Source organism: Anser cygnoides, chromosome 14, assembly GCF_040182565.1.
Source record: "Anser cygnoides isolate HZ-2024a breed goose chromosome 14, Taihu_goose_T2T_genome, whole genome shotgun sequence".
In the NCBI taxonomy this organism is placed as follows: domain Eukaryota; kingdom Metazoa; phylum Chordata; class Aves; order Anseriformes; family Anatidae; genus Anser; species Anser cygnoides.
In genome coordinates this window covers 12519427-12544109 of record NC_089886.1, presented here as the reverse complement: position 1 = coordinate 12544109, position 24683 = coordinate 12519427, and the positions used below count along the sequence as shown (strand labels likewise).

Here is a 24683-nt window from a genome sequence, read left to right as displayed (position 1 = left end):
TCCTCCGTGGTGAACAGCGGCGCCCGCAGCCGCCGCCCGGCACTGCACGCGCGGCTCACACCGAGCGCCGCCGCCCTGCCTCTTCCGCGGAAACCTTCGGGCGCCGCGGACACGGCGCCACGGGACATTCCCTGCGACACGGTCCATAGTACGTGCATTTATCTCCGCAGCACCTTCTCTTCTTGCAGGGTTCGACATAATCTTTGCTCTTTTGTACGCTACTCATGACTGGAGAAAAAGAAGAGGGCTCCTCTGGTTGTCTTTGCTCTACAACATGGCAAGTAAATTTATACATATTGTTTCGACTTCTAAGTAATTATCAGTCTTATCCCATTTTTGCAAAAGTACTATCTCTTCAGGGAATTGCAAAGGCTACTGCCTTTGCGTCCGCAACACTTTTTCTTCTTCAACGATAAGAATGAAGACCAGAATGCATTCTGGTGTTCAGGGCACTCATGAGCAGAGCGAAGGTGGAGGGTTCCTCTGGGTTAGTTGTATCACATGGCTAGTAGAATTATTCATGTTAATTTGACCTCTAGTTTGTATAGTTTTTAGTCTCAACCGAGTATTGCAGAAGCACCATGTCTTCCACGAATTTCAGTTTATTCTTGCCTGGACTCAAAGTTTCCTCACCTTTCTAAAAATGTATGACCATGTAAATTCTATGTTCGGATGTAATTTCTGTTGTCATTCCAATGTCAACAACATGTAAGAAACAGTTCCCCGCATAAGGTTGTAGCATCAAGGAAGCAGCAGCTCTCTGAGCAGGCTGTGAATGCAGTCCAGATCACTGCTACAGAGCATACCAGTCACCGCAGTCACCACTGATCAGTTTTCCCGCTTTCTTGTCTAACTTTCATTCACTTAAACAGATTTCCAGAAAAATACCTACACATACACCAGAAGAAAGCCCACCTGGCATTTACTGTGAAGGTAGCAAAGACAGACATGAGATGACTACAGCAGTGTACATGAAGGTGTAAGACAAAAGCAGTACTTGGGATTAGTTATCAAACACTTCAAAGTACATTAATTTGCTAGAAATCCAAATAAAAAGGAGGAAAACCCTCAACATTAAGTATCAGTCCTATTTTCCTGATTCTGTCATGCACAATCAGTGGATCTCATTCTATACAGTAAGCATTCACATTCATGGCTAATAGTTCTTATTGCACATCCAGCCCTATGCAATGCAGGACATCCTACAGACAGGCAGGCCTTCTCTTGCCAGTCCTCCAGGAGATGAGAACATCTCACAGGTAGCTGGCATTGGCCTGAAGCACTCCACACCAGTTTGTACCATGTTTCTCTGTGTAGCCAGCATCCCACTGGAGGATCAGATGTAATAGGGGTATGCAGTGCTTCAGGACCTCCTGCTATCTCTTCAAGGCAGAAACAGGTAGGAAATCATGTTTATCTTCTCTGCAGTATCCTTCCTACAATGTAGTAGGTCATCTCTCTTGGTTATTTCTGATTCTAAACATAAGGAAACAAAAACCCCTGAGTGGACCATGTGAGGAAAACATTTCACAACTTGCATATAATATATATAATACAAATATATAATTATGTATATAATATTATATATATATAATAATAATATATAATACCCCTGACTGTACCATGTGAGGACACAACTCTTCCTGGAGAAGTCATCCCCAGTGCTTTTGGAAGTCACTGACACCTCTAGATGAATGTTCATGAAGCACGTTTGGACATCCAGAGGTATTGGTTGAAGGCATATGCAAAGAAGATTGTCATCCCCTTTGGGGACATGGAGGAAAGTATCATAGTGAAATGGGCACAGACCTTGGCACAGTGCAAGGAATCAAACATTGCACAGCTAAATGCACTGTTGTCTCTTCCATCTTCCTCTCTAGAAGCCAGACTTTTGCCATTCCTCTGCCTGAGCACCTCTTTCTTGGGCCAAACTAAGACAAGCAGGGACTTGAGCATCTGTACGGAACTGACACAGCACTTCCAGAGGACATCTCCTCCCACAACACCCTTCTGTTCTTCTTTGCCTTCACCTTCATAAATGGTGGTGACTCCAGCTGCACCCTTTTACCTCAGAGACCTCCCCTACATAGGTACTCTGCCAAATACTTTATTCTCAAGGAAATACCATTGCTTTTAAAGATAGGGACATGAGATAGGGATGAGAGCAGAAATGGTGCAGGCCTTGGCACCAGCTATGAAACCAAAGCATTCCCCAGATAAGGTCACATTGACCCAACTATTTTCCAGGCTCTAAGACTGCCTCTCAGCTTCCGTACTCTGCAGTCACACACTTTATCTGTACCACAGACAACATCCTACTCCTTGCCATATGTCACACAAGAAAGAACAGAGCACACCATTCACTGAAACTTCATTGAAAGAGAAATACATCAAAGTATTTCTCTCCACAAAAGGAAACGTTCAAAGTCTGAATGGAAACTGATTCCCCAGTCCCACAAGTCTAACAATTTTCCAGTCTTTTTAGGGTTCTCAGGCACACTGACCCTCAGTTGAGACAGCAGCAGCAAACGAGGCAAAAATGTGAAAACTACAGATGTGAAGGGCATCACTGTCACTCTATAGACATCCTTTTTTCATCTGCCCTAACATTATGTAAAATGAAATTCAAGGGATGCACCTGCAACACTCAGGAGGACTATAAAGATGTTTGAGGCTGTGCAGGGAGAAAATGAGAAGGGCCAAAGCCCAACAGGAGCTCAATCTGGCTACTGTTCTTAAAGAATATAAAAATGTTTTTATAAATACATAAACCAGAAAAGGAGGCCTAAGAAGAATCTCCATCCTTTATTAGATGTGGGGGGGAACATCGTAACAAGAGAAGAGCTCCTTAATGCCTTTTTGGCCTCAGTCTTCAGAAGCAAAAATATTTTTCTGCTGGGTACCCCATCCCCTGACTACATGGTAGATAGGGAAAAGAATGAAGCCTTCATAATCCACCAGGAAATGGTCAGTGACCTGTTAAAACACTTAGACATATGCAAGTCTATGGGGCCAGAAGGGATACACACAAGACTATTGAGGGAGTTAGCAAAAGTGCTCGCCAAGCCACTTTCCATCATTTATCAGCAGTCCTGGCTATCTGAGGAGGTCCCAGTCGACTGATGGCTAGCAAACATGATGCCCATTTACATGAATGGCTGGGAGGACAATCCAGGAAACTTCAGGCCTGTCAGTGCTGGGGAAGCTCGTGGAGCAGAACAGCTTTTGTGCCGTCACATGGCACTTACCACAGCAACCAGGTGATCAGGCTCAGTCAATGGGGCTTAATGAAAGACAGGTCCGCCGTTATGAATCCGATCTCCTTCTGTACAAGGTGACGTACAAGTGGATGAGAGAAAGGTTGTGGATCTGGTCTACCTTGACTTCAGTAGGACTTTTGAACACTCTTTCCCACAGCATTCTCCTGGAGAAAAGGACTGCTCCTGGCTTGGATGGGTGTGTGCTTAAAAACTAGCTTGTTAGTCAAGACCAAGGAGCTGCGGTAAATGGAGTTAAATCCATCTGGAGGCTGGTCACAAGTGGTGCCCCCAAGGACTCAATATTGGGGCCAGTTCCCTTCATTCTCTTTTATCAGTGATCTGGATGAGGGGATCGAGTGCACCCTCAGTACGTTTTCAGACGACACCACGTTAAGCACAAGTGTTGATCTGCTCAAGGGTAGGAAGACCCTGCAGATGGATGTGGATAGGCTGGACTGGTGGGATGAGGCCAGCAACATGTGGTTCAAAAAGGCTAAGTGACGGGTCCTTTGTTTGGGTCAGAGCAATTCCATGCAGTGCTACAGGCTGGGGGAAGACTGGCTGGAAAGCTGGCTGCTGAAAGGGATCTCTGAGTATTGGTTGATAGCCAGCTGAATATGAGCCAGCACTGTGCTCAGGTGGCCAAGAAAGCCAGCAGCATCCTGACTTGGATCAGAAATAATCTGGCCAGCAGGACTAGGGAAGTGGTTGTCCACTTGTACCCGTCTCTGGAGAGGCTGCACCTCAAATGCTGAGTTCAGTTTTGGAACCCTCACTACAGGAAGCAATGTTATCGAGGTGCTGAAGCAGGTCCAAGGAAGGGCAACGGAGCCATTGAAGGGTCTAGAGAACAGGTCTTATTAGAAGCAGCTGAGGGAGCTGGGGTTGTTTAGCATAGAGAAAAGGAGGCTCAGGGCAGATCTTAAAGTGTTCTATGATTACCTCAAAGGGGGCTACAGCAAAGTGGGGATCAGCTTCTTCTCACAAGAACCATGTGATAAAACTATCGGTAATGGCTTCAGATTGCTCCAGGGAGGTTTACATTGGATATTAGGAAAAAATAAAATTACTGAAAGGGTTGTGAAGTATTCAAACAGGCTGCTCAGGGAAGTAGTTGAGTCACCACCATTGGAGGTCTTCAAAAAGCACGTAGATGTAGAGCTTAGTGACATGGTTTAATGGCAGACTTGGCAGTACTAAGTTAAAGATTGGACTAGATAACCTAAGAGGTCTCTTCCAACCTAAATGATTCCAGAATTATATGAATACAGCTGTTGCCATAGCTTGAGTCTGCTAGGAAAACCACTTCCAGCTCCATTTTTGCGAGGTCAGTGTTCAAAGGCTCTTCTTCCCACCAAGAGACCTTCACGCACAAAGAATTCTCAAACTACTCCTAACTGTTATGGTTGCCTTCCCTCTTCATAACAGGCAGAAGGACTTCATCAAAGGACCAATCGCCCAGCCCACTTCTTCATGACGTGCACAAAGACTTCACCATGGACAGCTCCAAAGACTATTTTCTTTTTGTCACATTATCATGACAAAATTTGTGCATTGTGAAGAGAATAAATGATATGCAGGTAAGTTATATACATGGACATTTTCAAGCATTTATTGCAGTAGATCCAGTAAGGTAGATGTTACAAAACAAATTCAGTGGAAGGCCCTCCCAAAGTTCACAATGAAAGCTCAATAACATTTCTTACGCAGAACATATTGATCAGACAGACATCAAAGTGCGTAAATCTCAGCTGCATATTGGAATGAAATAACTAAAACAAGCACAGAAAAGAGCATCTGTCCTTCTACAGCCCCTCACAAAACATTCCCCAAACATGTCACCTTAAACCTTCCATAACTTCATTTTTTTTTCTTTTACCCTCAGAACTTGCAAACACATCTCACCAAAGGAAAAGCTGAACAGACCGTTTCCCAATACCATGCACCACACACAACCATCATGGTATACACAGAAGGGAGGTAAATTTCTCTGCAAATTTCTAAAGCTTACTAAAGAGATAAGGGGAAAGACAGAGAGGAGCCTTTCTCCAACGAAGACTGGGTCATCCTAAATATATTTGTAAGGGAATGTCCCTGTTCTTTAAGAGCATGCATTCCTCCACAGAGACATACCTCTTTTACTATCTTCATGTTTAGAATAGAACCATGGAATAGAGCACACAAGCACACTCACATCTCTGGCCATCCACAAGAGTTCTAACTCTGTCGAAATACCCAGCTAGTAGCTTACATGGGCAAGGCACATGAATTCAAAAGACATTCCTCAACAAAGTGATGCTGCTACTGATAACTCAATCTACATGCATAGAAGAAACACCAGGAAAAGATAAAATCAGACCACTGGAAACTACAGATGTGAAGGACTTACCTATCACTCTATAGGCATTCTTCTTTGGTCCACACAAGCCTGATGCTCAATGAAATTCAAGTGATAGACCTGCAACACAGCTGCTCCCATAGCACCTCTGATAGCAAAGACACTTCCAGCGCTATTCTTGAGAAATCAACACTCAAATGTTATGTTGAGAGGTCAATGCCTCTAAAACCACAAATGAAAACTTCATAAACTACTCCCAACTGTTATGATTGCCTTCCCTCTTCGTGACTGGCAAAAGGACATCATCAAAGGACCATTTGCCAAGCCCCACAACATGCACAAAGACTACACCATGGAAAGTTCCAAAGACAATTTTATTTTCATCATAATATCATGACATAATATTAATGCTGTAAAGAGTATAAATGATATGCAGCTAAGTTAGGCAAATGGCCATTTTTGAGCATTCATAGGAGTAGAGCATGTAAGGTAGATAGCAGGAAAAGAATTCCCCAGAAGGTCCTACTCAAGATTACAACACAGAAAAAACATTTCTACTGTGTAATTGAGCAGAGCTGTGTGACTAATGGAATAACTACAACAAGCAGGGGGAGGGGTGTCTGTTTTCCTACAGCTCCTCACACAGCATTCTCTCAAAATGTCACCTCAATCCTTTCACAACTTCATTGCTTTTCTTTCATCCTCAGAATCTGCAAGCACATCTCACCAAAGGATCAGTTCAAATGACAATTTCCTTATAAATGCACCACAAACACACCATTGACAAATATCAAGAAGGGAGGTATATTTCTCTTTAATCTTCATACTCTTGATCTGTGTGAAAGAGAGAGAGGAGCCATCCTCTACCAGAAACTGGGTCATCATGATTGTCTTTGGAGGGGAATGTCCCCCTCCTTGAAGCACATGCACTGCTCCACACATACATGCTTCTTCTACTAACATCAGTGGGTGCCTGGTGGGGAGCAGGCCTGAGGCGATGGCGGGGGGCGGGGTGATGGGAAGAAAAATGTGTTTTGTGTGCACCGATCACTGGGAATGAGGAAAGAACTCTTAGAAAAAAAGGCGTAAAAGTGCCCATATTTTTCAGAAAAGGGGAGAAGGGGAGGCTGCTTTCTTGAACTTGGTGTTTAGGGACATGGTTTAGTGGGTGACATTGGTAGTAGGGTGATGATTGGACTAGATGATCCTGAAGGTCTCTTCCAACCTTAATGATTCTATGACTCTATATTTACATCCACTCCCCAGAGACAAAAAATGGAAGAGAACACACAAGTACCCTCACATCCCCAGCCTTCCACACAACCTCTAACTTGGATGAAATACCCACCTATTGCCTCATGGGAACAAGGCCCATAAACACATAGCACATTCCTCAACACAGCTGTGCTGCAACTGACAACTCAACTTAGACCCATAGACAAGAGACCAGGAAAAGATAAAATCAGAGAAGCAGCACAAGCAAGCATTCAAAGTGAAAGTGTGGAAGAGAAAATCATTTTTTCGGGCAGCAGGATCTTCTCTGTGGGCACCAAAATTCCTCCTCAGAGCACCAAGAAATCACTGAGGTCTTAAGCTGCAAGCAAGGCCCTGGATTGTTCATCTGGAATTCACTTGAAAAGGTTCACCAGCTCTCCTCAATTTGTCTATGATGTGGCCTGCTCATCTCCAATTAAAATAAAATTGCAAATATAAAGGCCTTAATATGGGACCCGTTTTCATGCCAAGTCTTGCAAGCAGTGGGGAGAGATTCAGTTTTACCTCCTGTTTCATTTCCCTCATACAAGAATTTGTCTTCAGGTATCTGAAAGAACCTTTAGAAAGGAGTTAAGGATTTCCTGCAGTACAACTCTGTTATTCTCAAATGCAAAATTCCTAACCTGAAACGGGAAATACAAAGCACAGACATCCTGGGAACAAACACCTAAAAACAGAATAATGACAAACTCTATGTCAAAATGTTACAACAGATGGCAGTGAATTAATGGTGATTCACACAGGAATTATAAGCTGTTACACACAGGCATCATCACTCTGCATGCACAGTTTTTCTGCAAAACATTTTATCATCAGGGAATTAGTTTCCTTTCATGGCAGAAAATCCAGGATAAAATGGTGCATAAATGCTGTGGGCCTTGCCACAGATTATGAAATCAAACCTTTCCCTGAATAGTTTCACTGCTGAGAAACATTCAAATCCAGCCACAAACCTTCCTAGCTACACATTCACAGCATTCACTTGCAACACAGTATTCATCTTCTAGCCATATGTAGGGAACTGGCAAGAGCATTTAATCTAGTGACATTTTAAGGAAACATGAAGATATCAAAGACTTTGTCCTGACTGTATTAAACATTCACACTGTGTGTGGAAACAGCTCCCCCAATCCAACTAGTTCTTCTAACAGATCTTCAAGAAGATCTTCTAACAGATCTTCAAGTCTTTTAAAGGGTTCTCTCACAGAAGAGCTCCAGTTTTTAGAAGGACAACAAACAAGGTAATAACGTGAAATCTGCAGGACATGAAAATGACTTTGCTCTTGCTCTTCAAACTTCATTATTTTATCCTGCCATACATTAGGCAGCATGAAGCAGAAAGGATGAATGCACATTGGCTCTGTTGCTATAGCATATGCCTGCTCGCATAGTCTGTTCCATTCTTGAAAGGTCAATCTTCAAGAACTACTCTTTCCTCTGAGAGCCTGTCACACCCAGCACATACGTGGGAATCTCAAATGCAAGTCTTTTCATTCTCCTTCATCTCTACAACAGCCAAACAGACATCCTAAAAGGACCGACTGACTAGGCTATTATGCCTCCACATGCACAAGAACAGCAGCATGGATATTTCAACCAAAGCTAATGCAGCAAAAGAAAAGTTACTTAGAGTATATAGGAGAAGAGTATATTAGAGTATAGACGAGAGGAAGCCAAATGAAACACAGGGACACTAAGATTCTGTTTGAAGACAACCTCACAGTACTGATCAAGCACATGGCATATTGGGATGGTACATGTTAACCTCCTAATAATCTCAAGTGTACATTTACTTAGAATACTGAAGAACAAAAAGAAAATCTCCATGACACCAGTCAGGGGAAGAAACATGCAAAAACCTGAAAGTGCAGAAAAAAAAAACAACAAAAAAACAGTTGAAGCAGATTTCCAGGCAAAACCCCCTCTCATCTCCAGCCTTCTACACCAGGTGTAAAACTGGCAGCAGACTCCGCACATGGCTCACCTGAGCGAGGGGCAGCCACCCACAACATGCTGCCCAGCGAAGCTGTGCCTTGCTCAGCAGCAAAACACACCGGCCGGGAAGAAGAGCGAGGAGGAAAAGGCAAGGAGCACGAAGGGAGGCAAGCGCCGAGAGGGAGGGCGTCGGGGTGTCCGGAGCGACTCACCGGGAGGGCGTCGGGCTGTGCGCCGCGGGCGCCGGCAGCGTCGTCCCCGAGCAGCGGCGCGGCCTTGTCGGGCGGCGGCCGGGCCGGGAGGGTGTTGCAGCAGCTGTCGGCCGCCCAGCGCCGCTGGCTCTTGCGCGAGTCGGCGGTGAGCGACACCTCGTGCGAGTAGGAGTGCAGGAAGGCGCGGACGCCGTCGATGCCCACGAAGTGCGAGGCCGGGACGCCGCGCAAGGCGCCGCTGGCCGGCGGCAGCAGCTGCGAGCGGCGCCAGCGCCGCAGGCGCAGCGCCAGCAGCAGCAGCAGGAAGGCGAGGAAGAGGCAGGACACGGCCGCCACGGCCAGCACCAGCCAGCGCGTCAGGCTGCCGGCGGGCTCGGCCGGCGCCGCCGCGCTGCCCAGCTCCGAGAGCAGCTCGGCCACGCTCTCGGCCAGCACCACCGTCAGCGTGGCCGTGGCCGACAGCGCCGGCCGGCCCTGGTCCTTCACCACCACCACCAGGCTGTGCCTGGGCGCGTCGCGGGCCAGCGGCGAGCGCGCCGTGCGCACCTCGCCGCTGTGCAGCCCCACGCGGAAGAGCCCCGGCTCCGTCGCCTTGGCCAGCTCGTAGGACAGCCACGCGTTCTGCCCCGCGTCCGCGTCCACCGCCACCACCTTGGCCACCAGCGCGCCGGGCTCCGCCGAGCGCGGCGCCAGCTCCACGCCCGTCCAGCCCGCGCCCGGAGCCGCCGCCGCCGCCGCCGCCGGCGGGTACAGCACCTGCGGCGCGTTGTCGTTCTCGTCCACGATCAGCAGCCGCACCGACACGTTGCTGCTCAGCGCCGGCGCGCCGCCGTCCTCCGCCCGCACCCACAGCCCCACCTCGCGCACCTCCTCGTAGTCGAACGAGCGCAGCGCGTACAGCGCGCCCGTCTCCGCCTGCACCGACACGTAGGACGACAGCGGCGCGCCCCGCACACGCCCCTCCGCCAGCCGGTACCGCACGCGCGCGTTCTGCCCCCAGTCCGCGTCCCACGCGCGCACCGTCAGCACCAGCGCGCCCTCGGCGTTGTTCTCGGCCAGACGGGCGCTGTAGCGCGCCTCCGCGAACACCGGCGCGTTGTCGTTCACGTCCAGCACGCGCAGCGCCAGCACCGCGCTGCTCCGCAGCGACGGCGACCCGCCGTCCGCCGCCCGCACCGTCACGTTGTACTCCGACACCTCCTCCCGGTCCAGCTCCCGCGCCGTCACCACGCTGTAGTAGCTGCCCACCGAGCTCCGCAGGCGGAACGGCACGTCGCCGACCAGCGAGCACCGCACCTCGCCGTTGGCGCCCGAGTCCCGGTCCTGCACGTGCAGCAGGGCCACCACCGTCCCCGACGGCGCGTCCTCCGAGATCTCGCTCAGCGCCGACGACACAGTCAGCTCAGGCGCGTTGTCGTTCACGTCGGTCACCGAGATCGAGACTATAGCCGTGTCGAAAAGGCCACCGCCGTCCCGTGCCTGCACTTGGAGATCGTAGGAGTCACCTTCCTCGAAGTCCAGGCTCCTTACCAGCCTGATCGATCCCGTCTCGGGATCCAGGTAGAACATCTTCGACGCTTTCGTGGAAATTTTTTGCCACGAAAATTTCACGTTCGCGTTCATTCCATCGTCTGTGTCGGTGGCCGTGAGGGTGAGGAGCGTGGAGCCAACGGCCACGTCCTCGGGCACGCGCACCGTGTACACCGCCTGGCTGAACACGGGCGCGTTGTCGTTGGCGTCCAGCACAGACACGCGGATGCGCGCCGTGCCCGTCCGAGACGGCTCGCCACCGTCGCTCGCCATCAGCACCAGCTCGTGAAACGCCGCCTCCTCCCGGTCCAGCGCCTTGGCCAGCACCAGCTCGGGACGCTTTGTGCCGTCAGCTCCCGCCTGCACGGACAGCGAGAAGTGCTCGTCGCCGCTCAGCTCGTAGCTCTGCAGCGAATTCATTCCCACGTCCGGGTCGTGAGCCTCGGCCAGGGGAAAACGCGACCCTGGAGCTGTCACCTCACTCATGCTCTCGTCAATCTGAACTTCGTTGAAGCTTGGTGCGTTGTCGTTAATGTCCGTGATTTCCACTTCGATCTCGTAAACTTTCATCTCGCCCTCCACGATCACCTCACAGCGCAGCACGCATCGCTGCATGCCCTCGCACAGCTGCTCTCGGTCTAGCCTCTCCGCCGTCACCAGGTGGCCGCTGTTCCCATGCAGGGCGAAATACCGCGTCCTACCTCGGTCCAGGATGCGGGCGCCGCGGTCGCGGAGCGCCGCCGGCTGCAGCGCCAGGTCCTTGGCCACGTCGCCCACGAAAGAGCCCTTGGGCAGCTCCTCGGGCACCGAGTAGCGCAGCTGCCCCCACGCCGCCTCCCACGCCGCCACCAACACGCAGCACAGCAGCGCTCGCTGCCTCCGGCCCCAGCGCCCTTCTCTCGCCGCGCACATCTCCGCCACGGCCCCGCCGCCACCGGACGCCCGCCGACAGCTCCCCGCCGCCGCCCCGACTCTTCGCCTGTGGCTCTGGATCAGATTCTCGCTCCGGCTCCTATTTCAGCTCTGGCCCCGGCTCCAACCTCGCGGTCCTTCCGCCTCGCTGCAGCTCAGCTCTGCACCGCGGAGCCGCTCGTAGCCCGCCCGGCCGCCGACACAGCGAGCGAGCGAGCCGGGCCGCAGCGGGCGGGGCTGGCTGCAGCGCTCCGCTCCTTCCTCTCCTCCGTGGTGAACAGCGGCGCCCGCAGCCGCCGCCCGGCACTGCACGCACGGCTCACACCGAGCGCCGCCGCCCTGCCTCTTCCGCGGAAACCTTCGGGCGCCGTTGAAACGGCGCCACGGAACATTCCCCTGCGACAAGGCCCAGAGTCGTTGCGTTTGCCTCCGCAACTCTTTCTCTTCTTCGAGGATAAGGTCGAATGCACTCCGGTCTTCACGGTGGTCATGATCAGAATGAAGGCAGAGGGCTCCTCTTGATGTCTTAGTTCTATTGCATGGCAGGTAAAATTATTCGTGTTAATTCGACCTCAAAGTAATTATCGCCCTTACACCATGTTTGCAGAAGGATATTCACTTCAAGGACTTTCAGAGATCGTTCCTGCAGTCCTTCTGGAGTGAATATTTTCTTGTCTTTCCAACATTTTATATTCATTTAAATCTTACATTCTTGTATAATTTGTGCTGTCTTTCCAATGTCAACAACCTATATTAAACAGTTCCCCCTTTAAGAGTGCAGCATCAGGGAACCAGCCACTCCCTTCAGCTCTCTGAGCAGGCTGTGCATGCACTCCATATCCCTGCTACAGAGCATACTAGCCTGGGCAGTCACCACTTATCCGTTTCCCCCACTATACATGCAGTCTTGGAGATCACAATTGCTGAAGATTCTTGTCTAACTTTCATTCACTTAAATGGATTTCCAGAAAAATGCCTACCCATTCACCAGAAGAAAACCACATGGCATTCACTGTGAAGGTAGAAAAGAGCCATGGGACATGAGCATGCCAGTGTACATACAGGTGTAAGATGAAGGCAGAACTTGGCATCAGCTATATAAGAAGTCAGATACAGTCGTCTGAGAAAAACAAAACAAAACAAAAAAGGAAGACCATGAAATGGTCTAAGCGTCAATCATATTTTCCTGATTCTTTCAGGCTGAATCAGTGGATCTCATTCTACACAGTAAGCAGTCACATTCATGGCTAACAGTTATTAAAACAGTATTTGTGATCAGTTAGAGCACTAGATTAGTGCTTCCATGGAACACCAGCTCCCACAGCACCCCTCTATGATTCTTTGCCTTCACCTTCATAAACGGTGGTGACTCCAGTCTGCACCCTTTCACCTCAGAGACCTCTACTACATAGACACTTTTTGCCAAATGCTTTATTCTCAGGGAAACATCATTGCCTCTAAGGACAGGGACACCATGATCAGAACAGAAATGGCATAGCCCTTGGTATCAAGTATGAAACAAAAGCATTCCCCATCCAAAGACACACTGACCCAACTATTTTCCAGGCTCTAAGCCTGCTTCTCAGCCTCTGTACTCTGCAGTCACAGTCTTTATCTGCATCATGGACAACATCCTACTCCTCAGCATTGGTGAGGTAAGAAAGAAAAGGGCATATAATTCTCTGACATTTTACTGAAAGAGAAATATATCACAGTAGTTCTATCCACTGGATTAAACATTCAGGGTCTGGAAGGAAATTGCTCTCCCAGTCCCACCATTCCAACAGCTTTTCCAATCTTTTTAGGGGTCTCTGCCACACTTATTTGCAGTTTAGACATTGGCAGTAAATGAGGCAAAAATGTGAAAATTACACAATTGAAGGACTTCATTGTCACTCCAGACATTTTCTGGTTTGATCTGCCCCAATATTATGTAGAATGAAATTGGAATGTACTTGCAACACTCAGGAGGACTATAAATATGTCTGAGGCTGTCTGGAGTGAAAATTAGAAGGGCCAAAGCCCAACTGGAGCAAAAGTTGGCTGCAGCTCTTAAAGGTAATGAAAATTATTTTATAAATACATAAACAAGAAAAGGACGACCAAAGAGAATCTCCATCTTTTATTGGACGTGGGGGGGAAAGTATTGACGAGACAAGCTCCTTAATGCCTTTTTTTTCATTAGTCTTTAGCCGCAAGACCAATTTTTCTCTGGGTATCCCATCCCCTGAGCAGAATCCCATCCCCTGAGCAGAATGAAGCCCTCATAATCCACGAGGAAATGGTCAGCAAGCTGCTAAACTACTTAGACATATGCAAGTCTATGGGGCAAGAAGGGATCCACCTTAGGATACTGAAGGAGCTGACAAAAATGCTCGCCAAGCCATTCTCCATCATTTATCTGAAGCCACAGCTCTCTGGGGAGGTCCCAGTTGACTGGTGGCTAGCAAATATGATGCCCATCTACAAGAATGTCCAGAAGGATATCTGAGAAACTACAGGCCTGTCAGTGCTGGGGAAGCTCGTGGAGCAGAACAGCTTTTGTGCCATCACGTGGCAACCAGGTAGTCAGGCTCAGTCAACGGGGCTTAATGAATGATGGGTCCTCCTTCATGAGTCTGATCTCCTTCTATGCAAGTTGACATGCTAAGTGGATGAGGGAAAGGCTGTGGATCTGGTCTACCTTGACTTCAATAAGGCTTTTGAACACTCTTTCCCATAACATTCTCCTGGACAAAATGGCTGCTCATGCCTTGGATGAGTTTGCACTTCACTGGCTTTAAAACTGGCATGTTAGTTAAGCCCAAAGAGTCTTGGTGAATGGTGTTAAATCCAGCTGGAGGGCGGTCTCAAGTGGTTTCCCCCAGGGCTGAGTATCGGGGCTAGTTCTCTTCAGTCTCATTTATCGATGATCTGGATGAGGGGATCAGTTGCACCCTTAGTACATTTTCAGATGACACCAAGTTAAGCACAAATGCTGATCTGCTCAAGGGTAGGAAGGCCCTGCAGATGGATCTGGATAGGCTGGACTGATAGGCCAAGGTCAGCAGTATGTGTTTCAACAAGGCTAAGTGATGATGGGTCCTGTGCTTGGGTCAGAGCAATCCCATGCAGTGCTACAGGCTGGAGAAAGACTGTCTAGAAAGTTGGCTGCTGAAAGGGATCTCTGAGTATTGGTTGATTGCCAGATGAATATGAGCCAGCAGTGTGCTCAGGTGGCCAAGAAAGACAATAGCATCCTGACTTGGATCAGAAACAGTCTGGCCAGCAGGACTAGGGAAGTGATTGTCCCTCTGTACCCATCTCTGGTGAGGCCACACATTAAATACTGTGTTCAGTTTTGGACCCCTAACTACAGGAAGGTTATTGAGGCGCTGAAGCAGGTCCAAAGAGGGGCAACGGAGCCATTGAAGGGTCTAGAGAACAGGTCTTAATAGGAGCAACTGAGGGAGCTGGGGTTGTTTAGTCTAGAGAAAAGGAGGCTCAGGGCAGATCTTAAAGTGCTCTACAATTACCTTAAAGGGGGCTACAGCAAAATAGTGATTGCCCTCTTCTCCCAAGAACCATGTGATAAAACAATAGGAAATGGTCTCAGATTGTTCCACGGGATGTTTACATTGGACATTAGGAAAAAAATTTTCACTGAAAGGGTTGTGAAGTATTCAAACAGGCTGCCCAGGGAAGTAGTTGAGTCACCATCCTTGGAGGTCTTTAAGAGGCATAACGATGTAGAGCTTAGTGACATGGTTTAATGGCAGACTTGGCAGTGCTAGGTTAAAGGTCAGGCTAGATGATCTAAGCGGTCTTTTCCAACCTAAATGATTCCAAGATTCTATGAATTCTATTCTATTCTGTTGTCATAGCACGTGTCTGTTAGCAAAGCCACTTCCGGCTCCATTTTTGAGAGGTCAGTGTTCAAAGGCTCCTCCTTCCTCCAAAAGACCTTCACACATGAAGAATTTCCAAAGGATCCAAACTGTTATGATTGCCTTCCCTCTTCATTACAGGCTTCATAACAAGCTATCTTTTGGACTTCGACAGAAGACCAATTGCCCAGCCCACATCTTCACAATATGCACACAGACTTGACCATGGACAGTTCCAAAGAATTTTTTTTTCCACCACATTAACATGACCTAATAAAAACATTGTGAAGAGAATAAATGGTATGCAGCTAGTTTATACACATGGATGTTTTTCAGTATTAATAGTAGTAGGGCATGTAAGGTAGACAGTAGGGAATGAATTCTACAGAAGGCTCTCTCAAAGATCCCAAAAAAGCTCAATAACCTTTCTCAGGCAAAATCTATAGAGCAGACAGACTTCAAAGTGCATAAACCATAGAGGTGTGTGGAATGAGATTAGTAAAACTAGCTGAGAAAGGAGCGTCAGTTCTTCTACAGCCCCTCACACAACATTCCCCCAACATATCACCTCAAACCTTCATAACTTCAATGCTTTTCTTTCACCTCTGGAATCTCCAAGCACACCTCAGCAAAGGAAAGTTGAACATACAATTTCTCAATTCCACGCACTGTGCATGACACTATCAAGGTATACCAAGAAGGGAGGTATATCTCTCTGCAAGTTTCTAATGCCTACTAAAGAGATAAGTGACAGAGAGGATTCGTTCTCCTGCAGAGACTGGGTCATCATAAATATATCAGTAAGGGAATGTCCCTCTACTTTAAGTGCATGTTATGCTCCGCAGAGACATGCCTCTTCTACTAACATTTTTACATCCACTACTCAGGAAAAAAATAAATGGAGGAGAACACACAAACACCCTGACATCTCCAGTCTTCCACACCAGCTCTAACTTTGATGAAATACACACCTACTGGCTTACATGGGCAAGGCACATGAACACATAACACATCCCCCAACAAAGCTATGCTGCTACTGACAACTCAACCTACATGTATGGAAGAAACACAAGGAAAAGAAAATATCAGACCAGCAGTACAAAGCAGCATTCAAAAAGAAAGTGTGGTAGAGAAAATCACTGGACATGTGCCACAGTCTTCTCTCTGCACTGCAAAAGGTCTCCCTAAACCACCAAGAAATCACTGAGGTCTTAAGCTGTAAGCAAAGCACTAGAGACTTGATCTGGACTTCATTTTAAGAAACGTTCATCAGCTGCCATCTGTTTTTCCATGATGTGGCCAGCTCATAGTCCATGAATATGAAAATGTAAATGGAAAGGCCATACTATGGGGTCCTTTCTCATGCTGAGCTCTCATGACCAATGAAGACAGATTCAGTCTGAGCTTCTGTTTCGTTTCCCTTATACACCAGTATTTGTCTCCAGGCGGCTGATAGGACCTTCTCAAAGGAGATAAGGATTTTCTGCAATTCAGGTGTTGCATTTGCAAATATAAAAGCTCATCCAGAAAAGGAAAATATGAAGCACAACCTTCCTGGGAACAAAGACCTGAAAATGGAATTATAGCTATGAAGAAACTCTTTGGCACAAAGTTACAATAAATAGGAGTGAAGTAATGAGGATTCACACAAGTATTATAAGCCATAATACGCAGGCATCATCACACCACATGCACAGTTTTTCTGCAAATCATTTTATTATCAGAGAATTAAAGTTACCTTTCAGGGCAGGGAAACCAGGATAAAACGGTGCATAAATGCTGCAGGAATTGGCACAAATTATGAAATCAAACTTTTTACTGAATTATACCACTGCTGAACCACTTATTTTCCACATTCAAAATAAATAAATAAATAAATAAATAAATAATAAAAAACCCACTCACCATACTTACTCGGCATTCACAGCATTCATTTGCACCACTCACAACGTCCAAATTCTAGCCATATGTAGGCTGCTGGCAAGAGCATTTCATCCAGTAACATTTTAAAGAAACATGAGGATGTCAAAAACTGTCCTGACAATACTAAAAAGTCACACTATGTATGGAAACATCTCCCCCAGTCCAATAACTCAAAACAGATCTCCCAGTCTTTTCAGGGTTCTCCAGCACAGGAGGCCACATTTTGTCATTGACAACAAACAAGGCAAAAATGTGAAAAGGACAGAAATGGAACAAGAAAAAAGGACAAGAAGCAGAATCCAATCTCACACTTCACACATTTTTAAACCTAGCCAAATATTATGTAGCACAAATTCAAGCAATGAAGCCTAGAAGGACCCGTTACCCAAACCGTTATTTCACCACACACACCAAAACAGCAGCACAGATGAATAGAAAGACATTTCTCTGCTCAACCCATCTTCATGCAGCAACAGAAAATTTGAAAAGAGTATAAAGGAAAAGCAGCTAAGTGAAACATGGGGTCCTTAAGTTTTTGTTTCAAGACCATCTCAGTCTACTAAAACACTGTGCAGACCTCCTAATTCGTTACTGGAATTCACTATCAGAAATTGCTGTTACTGAGAATGAGTGCTGAGTGGGCTAATGGAAGCATACATCTTAACCTCCAGATGGAGAGGTAAAGGAAAGGAAAATGGAAAGGAAAATTCCAGCTATTGCCTCACCAGAGCAAGGCCCATGAAAACATAGCACGTTCCTCAACACAGCTATGCTGCTATGCTGCTACAGTTCAACCTACACACCTAGACAAAAGACCAGGAAAAGATAAAATCACACAAGCACAAGGAAGCATTCAAAGAGAAAGCGTGGTAGAGAAACTCTCAGGAAAGCCAACATGGTCTTCTCTGCATGCAAGAAAATACCTCCCTAAAGCATCAAGAAATGGCTCAGTTCTTAAGTCTTCCTCTGGGCTATACAGTAAGAGTCATTCTCAAATGAAAAAGCCCTATCCTGAAATGGGAAGTATAAAGCACAGACTTCCTGGGAACAAACACCTATAAATGGAATAATGACAAACACTATATCACAATGTTACAATAGATGGGAGTGAATTAATGATGATTCACACAGGAATTATAAGCTGTTAAACACAGGCATCATCATTCTGCATGCACAGTTTTTCTACAAAACATTTTATCATCAGAGAATTAGTTGCCTTTCAGGGCAGAAAATCCAGGATAAAATGCATAAATCCAGGATAAATGCATAAATGCTGCGGGCCTTGCCACAGATTATGAAAACAAATTTTTACCTGAAGAAACTTCAGGTAAAAACTTTTACCTGTTACCAAAATGCCCAAATCCCGGTTGCAGAAGAGTTGCAGGCAAAAGCCCCCTCTTGTCTCATGCCTTCCGCAACATTTGTAACGCTGACTGTGGAGCCCATGCTTGGCTCACCTGAGCGAGGGGCAGCCACCCACAACCCACTGCCCAACAAAGCTGTGCCTTCCTGAGAAGAAAATTTACCCTCCCAGGAATGAGAGCAGGGTGATTTCAGAAAACCAAGGAGAAGTGAAGAACACAAGCAAATCCTGCATGATATTTGTCAGTGGATAAAATGAACAAACACCTAGCATGTGGGAAAATAACGCAGGCCTGGCCAGAGTAGAAATGCATGTAAAAGCCCCCTCTGTTCTCCTGGTTGCACCAGGTATTACGCTGAAAACTGCGAAAACAAACACCAAACCACGAGTTCCAGGCAAACTCCCCTCTCATTTTCCCGCCCTCCTCACTAAGTGTAAAGCTGATATCAGAGCTCGCGCGTGCCTCCCCTGAGCGAGGGGCAGCCACCCAAAACCCGCTGCCCAGTGAAGCTGTGCCTTGCTCAGCAGCAAAACTCCCCGGCCGGGAAGGAGAGCGGGGAGGGAAACGCAAGGAGCAGGAAGGGAGGCAAGCGCCGAGAGGGAGGGCGTCGGGGTGTCCGGAGCGACTCACCGGGAGGGCGTCGGGCTGTGCGCCGCGGGCGCCGGCAGCGTCGTCCCCGAGCAGCGGCGCGGCCTTGTCGGGCGGCGGCCGGGCCGGGAGGGTGTTGCAGCAGCTGTCGGCCGCCCAGCGCCGCTGGCTCTTGCGCGAGTCGGCGGTGAGCGACACCTCGTGCGAGTAGGAGTGCAGGAAGGCGCGGACGCCGTCGATGCCCACGAAGTGCGAGGCCGGGACGCCGCGCAAGGCGCCGCTGGCCGGCGGCAGCAGCTGCGAGCGGCGCCAGCGCCGCAGGCGCAGCGCCAGCAGCAGCAGCAGGAAGGCGAGGAAGAGGCAGGACACGGCCGCCACGGCCAGCACCAGCCAGCGCGTCAGGCTGCCGGCGGGCTCGGCCGGCGCCGCCGCGCTGCCCAGCTCCGAGAGCAGCTCGGCCACGCTCTCGGCCAGCACCACCGTCAGCGTGGCCGTGGCCGACAGCGCCGGCCGGCCCTGGTCCTTCACCACCACCACCAGGCTGTGCCTGGGCGCGTCGCGGGCCAGCGGCGAGCGCGCCGTGCGCACCTCGCCGCTGTGCAGCCCCACGCGGAAGAGCCCCGGCTCCGTCGCCTTGGCCAGCTCGTAGGACAGCCACGCGTTCTGCCCCGCGTCCGCGTCCACCGCCACCACCTTGGCCACCAGCGCGCCGGGCTCCGCCGAGCGCGGCGCCAGCTCCACGCCCGTCCAGCCCGCGCCCGGAGCCGCCGCCGCCGCCGCCGCCGGCGGGTACAGCACCTGCGGCGCGTTGTCGTTCTCGTCCACGATCAGCAGCCGCACCGACACGTTGCTGCTCAGCGCCGGCGCGCCGCCGTCCTCCGCCCGCACCCACAGCCCCACCTCGCGCACCTCCTCGTAGTCGAACGAGCGCAGCGCGTACAGCGCGCCCGTCTCCGCCTGCACCGACACGTAGGACGAGAGCGGCGCGCCCCGCACACGCCCCTCCGCCAGCCGGTACCGCACGCGCGCGTTCTGCCCCCAGTCCGCGTCCCACGCGCGCACCGTCAGCACCAGCGCGCCCTCGGCGTTGTTCTCGGCCAGACGGGCGCTGTAGCGCGCCTCCGCGAACACCGGCGCGTTGTCGTTCACGTCCAGCACGCGCAGCGCCAGCACCGCGCTGCTCCGCAGCGACGGCGACCCGCCGTCCGCCGCCCGCACCGTCACGTTGTACTCCGACACCTCCTCCCGGTCCAGCTCCCGCGCCGTCACCACGCTGTAGTAGCTGCCCACCGAGCTCCGCAGGCGGAACGGCACGTCGCCGACCAGCGAGCACCGCACCTCGCCGTTGGCGCCCGAGTCCCGGTCCTGCACGTGCAGCAGGGCCACCACCGTCCCCGAAGGCGCGTCCTCCGAGATCTCCCTCAGCGCCGACCTCATCGAAATCTCGGGCGCGTTGTCGTTCACGTCGCTCACCGAGATCGAGACTATAGCTGTGTCGAAAAGGCCACCGCCGTCGTGTGCCTGAACCTCCAGCTCGTAGGAGACGCCTTCCTCGAAGTCCAGGCTCCTCACCAGCCTGATCGATCCCGTCTCGGCATCCAGGTGGAAAATCTTCAAGGCTTTGTCAGTGATTTTCTTAAATAAGTATTTCACATCGCCGTTAAGTCCCTCGTCGGCGTCGGTGGCCGTGAGGGTGAGGAGCGTGGAGCCAACGGGCACGTCCTCGGGCACGCGCACCGCGTACACCGCCTGGCTGAACACGGGCGCGTTGTCGTTGGCGTCCAGCACAGACACGCGGATGCGCGCCGTGCCCGTCCGCGCAGGCTCGCCGCCATCGCTCGCCATCAACACCAGCTCGTGAAACGCCGCCTCCTCCCGGTCCAGCGCCTTGGCCAGCACCAGCTCGGGACGCTTTGTGCCGTCGGCTCCCGCCTGCACGGACAGCGAGAAGTGCTCGTCGCCGCTCAGCTCGTAGCTCTGCAGGGAATTCACTCCCACGTCCGGGTCGTGAGCCTCGGCCAGAGGAAAGCGCGACCCTGGAGCTGTCATCTCGCTCATTCTCAGTTCCTTTTCTGCCTCTCGGAAGCTGGGAGCGTTGTCGTTAATGTCCGTGATTTCCACTTCGATCTCGTAAACTTTCATCTCACCCTCCACGATCACCTCACAGCGCAGCACGCAGCGCTGCACGGCCTCGCACAGCTGCTCTCGGTCTAGCCTCTCCGCCGTCACCAGGTGGCCGCTGTTCGCATGCAGAGCGAAATACCGCGTCCTATCTGCCGACACCACTCGGGCACCGCGGTCGCGGAGCGCCCCCGGCTGCAGCGCCAGGTCCTTGGCCACGTCGCCCACGAAAGAGCCCTTGGGCAGCTCCTCGGGCACCGAGTAGCGCAGCTGCCCCCACGCCGCCTCCCACGCCGCCACCAACACGCAGCACAGCAGCGCTCGCTGCCTCCGGCCCCAGCGCCCTCCTCTCGCCGCCCACATCTCCGCCACGGCCCCGGCGCCACCGGACGCCCGCCGATAGCTCCCCGCCGCCGCCCCGACTCTTCGCCTCTGGCTCCGGCTCCGGCTCCCGCTTCGTTTCCCGGCCCCGGCTCCGGCGCCGCCGTCGCCAGGTCTCGCCGGCCCCTCTGCCTCTGTGTAGCTCGGCTCCGCACCGCGGGGCCGCTCGCAGCCCGCCCGGCCGCCGACACAGCGAGCGAGCCGGGCCGCAGCGGGCGGGGCTGGCTGCAGCGCTCCGCTCCTTCCTCTCCTCCGTGGTGAACAGCGGCGCCCGCAGCCGCCGCCCGGCACTGCACGCACGGCTCACACCGAGCGCCGCCGCCCTGCCTCTTCCGCGGAAACCTTCGGCCGCCGTTGAAACGGCGCCACGGAACATTCTTCTGCGACACGGCCCAGAGCCGGTGGGTTTGCCGTCATTTCTTCGAGGAAAAGATCGAATGCATTCCGGTCTTTAGGGCCCTCAGGACCAGAGTGAAGGCAGGGTGTTCCTATGGCTGTCTTCATTCTACTGCATGGTAAGTAGAATTATTTTTGTTAATTCGACCTCTAAGTAGTTGTTAGTCTCAACTTACTATTGAGAAGCATTGTGTACTCCACGAATTTCAAATGTTATTCTTGCCTTCCTTCTTGTTTGAAAGTTTCCTCAACTTTCCAACAATGTATGAGCAGCTAATTCAGTTTAGTTGTAATTTGTGCTGTTGTTTCAATGTCAACAACCATATGAAACAGTTCTCCTTCTAAGGGTGCAGCATCAAGGAACCAGCAACTCCCCTCAGCTCTCTGAGCAGGCTGTGCATGCACTCCACATCCCTGCTACAGAGTAAACCGGTTGGAGCACTCACCACTGATCAGTTTCGCCCACTATAAATGCAGTCTTGGAGACCACAACAGGTGAAGATTCTTTTCTAACTTTCATTCACTTAAATGGATTTCCAAGAAAATGTCTACCCATATACCAAATAAAAAACCCCAGGCGTTCACTGTGAAGGTAGCAAAGACCCATGAGACATGACCATGCAAGTGTATTGTAGTGTCCTGCAGTTGTAAGATAAGGGCCAAACTTGGCATCCCTTATCAAACACATGAGTACATTCATTACATAAAAAGCAAAAGTTAGACCAGGAAATATCTCCAGTAATAAACATCAATCATATTTTCCTGATCATGTCATGCAGAATAAGTGGCTCTCATTCTGCATAGTAAGCATTCACATTCATTGGTAATAGTTCTTTCTGCACATCCAGCACTACGGAATGTAGAACATCATACAGACTGGCAGACCTGCTGTCACGAGTCCTCCTGGAGCTGACAACATGACAGATAGCAGGCATTAAGCACTCCACACCAGTTTCTGCCATATAACTTTGTCTAGCCAGCATGGCACTGGAGGATCAGACATGATGGGTGTATGCAGTGCTTCACGACATTCTGCTATTAATTTAAGGCAGCAACTGGTAGGAAATCATGCCTGTCTTCTCCACAGTTTCATTCCTGCAAAGCAGTAGCACGGCTCTCTCAGTTACTTCTGATTCTAGATTCTGGTCATGCTTTGATTTCAATTTAATTTCCAACTAAATACCTACCCATACACCTGAAGAAAATGCCATGGCACTTGGTGGGAAGGGAACAAAGCCTCATGGGAGACAAGCATACAGGGGTACACGCAGCTGTAAGACAACAAAAGTACTTGGGATCGGTTGCAGCTCTAGTCCAGTGCTTCCAGAAGACACCGGTTCCCACAACACCTTTATCCTCTTCTTTGCCTTCACCTTCATAAATGGTGGTGACTCCAGATGCACCCTTTCACCTCAGAGACCTCCATTACATAGGCACTTTTTGCCAAATACTTTATTCTCAGGGAAATATCATTGCCTCTAAGGACAGGGACACCGTGATCAGAACAGAAATGGTGCATGCCTTGGCACAAAATTTGAAACCAAAGCATTCCCCATGTAAAGTCACATTGACCCAGCTATTTTCCAGTCTCTATGCCTACCTCTCAGCCTCTGTACTCTGCACTCACAGACTTTATCTGCACCACAGACAACATCCTACTTCTCTCTATTTGTCACATAAGAAAGAACAGGGCATATCATTCACTGACATTTTATTGAAAGAGAAATATTTCAAAGTATTTCTCTCCACAGGACGAAAAACATTCGAGGTCTGGAAGGAAATTGCTTCCCCAGTCCCACAATTCTAAATGATCTTCCAGTCTTTTTAGGGTTCTCTGGCACACTGACATCCAGTTGAGACAGCAGCAGCAAACGAGGCAAAAATGTGAAAACTACACAAGGGAAGGACTTCACTGTCACTCTGCAGATGTCCTTTTTTTAATCTGCCCCAACATTATGTAAAGTGAAATTCAAGGGATGCACCTGGAACACTCAGGAAGAATATAAAGATATTGTGAGGCTGTGCAGGGAGAAAATTAGAAGGGCCAAAGCCCAGCTGGAGCTCATTCTGCCTAATGCTCTTAAGGACAATGAAAACATTTTTATAAATACACAAACAAGAAAATGTGTTGTAAGAAGAATCTCCATCCTTTATTAGATGTGAGGGGAAACATAGTGACAAGAGATCATCTCCTTAATGCCTTTTTGGCCTCAGTCTTTAGAAGCAAGTCCATTTTTCTCTGGGTACCCCATCCCCTGTCAAACTGATAGTTACAGATGGGGAGCAGAATGAAGCCCTCATAATCCACAAGGACATGGTCAGCAATCTGCTAAAGCACTTAGACATATGCAAGTCAGTGGGGCCAGATGGGATCCACATGAGGGTACAGAGGGAGCTGGCAGAAGTGCTCACCAAGCCATTTTCCATCAGCAGTCTTGGCTAATTGTTGTGGTCCACTCCAACGGGTGGCTAGCAGTTGAAAGCTGGTCACTAGTGGTGACCCCCAAGTCTCAGTATCAGGGCCAGTTCTCTTCAGTATCTTTATCAAGATCTGGATGAGGGGATTGAGTGCATCCTCACTA

At 49.9% G+C, this 24683-nt stretch overlaps 3 protein-coding genes across 3 annotated transcripts in view; all 3 read right to left on the bottom strand.

Annotated features, from left to right (window-relative positions):
• Nucleotides 1-24683, bottom strand: part of LOC106034313 (protocadherin gamma-C5-like) — a 184988-nt gene that overhangs the window by 91893 nt on the left and 68412 nt on the right. The window lies entirely within an intron of this gene.
• On the bottom strand, nt 5954-11608 carry LOC136786369 (protocadherin gamma-A10-like). Its single transcript, XM_066977070.1, has one exon. The coding sequence runs from the start codon at nt 11460-11462 to the stop codon at nt 8799-8801; it is 2664 nt and encodes an 887-aa protein (XP_066833171.1). The 5' UTR covers nt 11463-11608; the 3' UTR covers nt 5954-8798.
• On the bottom strand, nt 18790-21889 carry LOC136786364 (protocadherin gamma-A10-like). The gene has a single exon (XM_066977055.1). The coding sequence runs from the start codon at nt 21685-21687 to the stop codon at nt 18805-18807; it is 2883 nt and encodes a 960-aa protein (XP_066833156.1). The 5' UTR covers nt 21688-21889; the 3' UTR covers nt 18790-18804.